This window comes from Sinocyclocheilus grahami, unplaced genomic scaffold (assembly GCF_001515645.1).
Source record: "Sinocyclocheilus grahami isolate Dianchi unplaced genomic scaffold, SAMN03320097.WGS_v1.1 scaffold128.1, whole genome shotgun sequence".
In the NCBI taxonomy this organism is placed as follows: Eukaryota; Metazoa; Chordata; class Actinopteri; order Cypriniformes; family Cyprinidae; genus Sinocyclocheilus; species Sinocyclocheilus grahami.
Window position 1 is genome coordinate 1172406 of NW_015505307.1, and position 2696 is coordinate 1175101.

The window sequence follows — 2696 nt, forward strand, 5'->3', positions numbered from 1 at the left end:
GAAGTGCAGGGAGAGAGGCTGGAGAACCTTCTATGAGCCTATAGAAGTCGGCTGTAGAGGCTTTGCAGGACGTTCACTTTGCAAAGTCCTCAGTCGTTTGGGCATTACAGGGGTGGCCAAGAAGAGGGCCATTCAAGCCGCGAGCGAAGCTGCAGAGAAGGCCACAAGGTGGCTTTGGTTTAAGAGGGCTGATCCATGGGCTGCTACTGGGGCAAGTCAGGGCTTGATCAACCCCGGCTGGGTGGCCTGGGCGAGGGTGTATGATGTTGCGAGACCCGAAACACCCAATGACCCCAGGGTACATCACTGAGGATGTGTCCCAGTGCATTCATGAGATGTTTCTTGTATATATATATATATATACAGTATATAGGAATATAAAAGAAAATATACAAAAATTGACTAAAACTTTAACTAAAATTACAATGAAAACTGAAAACATAAAAATAAAATCTCATTTAAAATATTCATAAAAACTATAATAATATCTCACTAACACTGATCTGAAATGAAAATTTTATATATATATATAAACCGAAAAAGACCATGCAACATAATTACTAAAATGTTACTAAATAATAAACTATTCATAATATTCATAAATTCAAACTATTCATAAAAACTATAATAGTATCTCAAATATACTAAAACAACGCTGTCTGAAAGACAAATTAATAAAAAAAATATATAGACATATTTAAAAAATAATAATAATAAAATGAAAAAAAAATTACTTTAAGGTTTCCTCAAATTAAGCTGGAAAATATAAAAATAAAAAATAATTCAAAATATTCCTAATAACTATAATGGCATCTAAATGACACTAGTCTGACCAAAAATCTGCCACATCTGGAGCCCTTTCAAATCTAAAACAGAACGCATAAGCTGATACCTTATCCTGAGCCAGCAGGTCCCAGTGAAAAGCTTTTGTCCTCTCTGAAAGCTGTTTAGATTTCATGGGCAGTGGAGGGGGCAAAGGGGCAGCTGGAACAGGACCTCGCACTGCTGACGGCACAGGCAACGGCGGGGGCAAAACAAACGGAGCCGGTGATGAGCACGTGGCCGCTGGTGAGGGCGTCCGGTCAGGCTTGTGCACAGCTCTGCTCTGTGCAGTAACGGTTGGCTTCGGTTCTGCTTCTGATGCTTCCAGGGAAGCGGTTTCTGGCTCTGGTGCTGCTGGAAAAGCTGCATGAACATTCGGGGATGTTCTGGGCAAGCGTGGTCTCAGTGAAGGTGGCACTGGTGGAGGTGTGAGTGGCACGTGGCTCTTCTGTGTCTTACTTTCTGACTCTGTAACATCAGTGAGATCTTTTTCAGGGGCTTCATAGAAATGTTCAAGTTGTGACTTTTGCTTCCAGTCCACACATAGCTGTTTGATCGCATTCATCCAGGCATCTCGCTCATTTGTTATGGCCTCTGGGGTCATATGGTCACTTTTTGGTATTCGGAACCTAACAAAGACAAAAAAAAAAAAAAGAATGTTGTTGAGAAAATTTTGATCTCACAATCATTTACTCCTGACTGATTTTTATTGAGAGGTCAAGATCAGTCACTGAAAGCACACTCGACTCACACAAAGTCATTCTTGTCGTTGTGCAGCGTGAAGGTATCTGTGTTGCAGGGGATGTCCACCCTGACGTTACCGTCTGAAAGATGGATGACAAGAGCTGTCCCGTCACCCCCAGCACACCTGACATCATCCACACTGGTGTAAATGTCTGAGTGACTCCAGACAGACTCATAAGAGGAAACAGACGAGCCTGCATCACCGCCGGCAGACTGCTGAGCGACTGGGAACAAGGTCAGCTGATCAGTCTGAAGATGAGCCTCGTATCTAAGAGTGAAGAATAAGAGTGAATGGACCTTAAACTACAGTAAGAACAGTAATATTGTGAAATGTTATTTCAAATTAAGTTAACTGCTTTCTAATTCAATATATTGTATGATCCTTCAGAAATCAATATGCTGATCTGCTGCTCAAGAAACATTTCTGATTATTATCAATGTTGAAAACAGTTGTGAAATGTTTCAAAAAATAAGTTGGTCAAGATGCATATTTATGCTTTACATAAGATCGATAGTGGATAGAGCACTGCCATACCACAAATACTGTCATTAATTATATATATATATATATATACACACACACACACACACACACACACACACACAGTGCCTTGTGAAAATATTCATACCCCTTCATTTTTTTTCACATTTTGTTATGTTGCTGCCTTATGTTAAACTGCTTTAAATTACTTTTTTCCCACATCAATCTACACTCCATACACCATAATGGTAAATCAAAAAACAGGTTTTTAACATCTTTGCAAATTTATTTAAAATAAAAAACTTAAATGATTCCATTGCATAAGTATTCATACCCTTATCTGGGACAGTTGAAATTTAGCTCAGGAGCATTCATATTGCTTGTAGATGTTACTACACTTCGAGTGAAGTTAACCTGTGGCAAATTCAATTGAATGGGTATGATTTGGAGAGACACACACATCTTAATAAAAGGTCTAACAGCTGATAATGCATATCAGAGCAAAAACCAAGCCCTGAGGTCAAAAGAACTGCCTGTAGAGCTCAGAAACAGGTTTGCGTCAAGCCACACATCTGTGGAAGATTTCAGTAAAAAAATTCTGCTTCATTGAAGTCTCTGTTACCCTTAATGGAAGAAGTTTGAAACAACC

At 39.4% G+C, this 2696-nt stretch overlaps 1 protein-coding gene across 1 annotated transcript in view; it reads right to left on the reverse strand.

The window, feature by feature from the left end:
- The window catches only part of LOC107590490 (formin-like protein 3), a 43773-nt gene that overhangs the window by 35528 nt on the left and 5549 nt on the right, over positions 1–2696 (reverse strand). Inside the window, exons 6-7 of the mRNA XM_016279243.1 lie at positions 1574–1834; positions 893–1451 (exon numbers count right to left, since the gene is read on the reverse strand). Coding sequence (XP_016134729.1) covers positions 893–1451; positions 1574–1834 — 820 coding nt within the window. The remainder of the gene's footprint in view (positions 1–892; positions 1452–1573; positions 1835–2696) is intronic.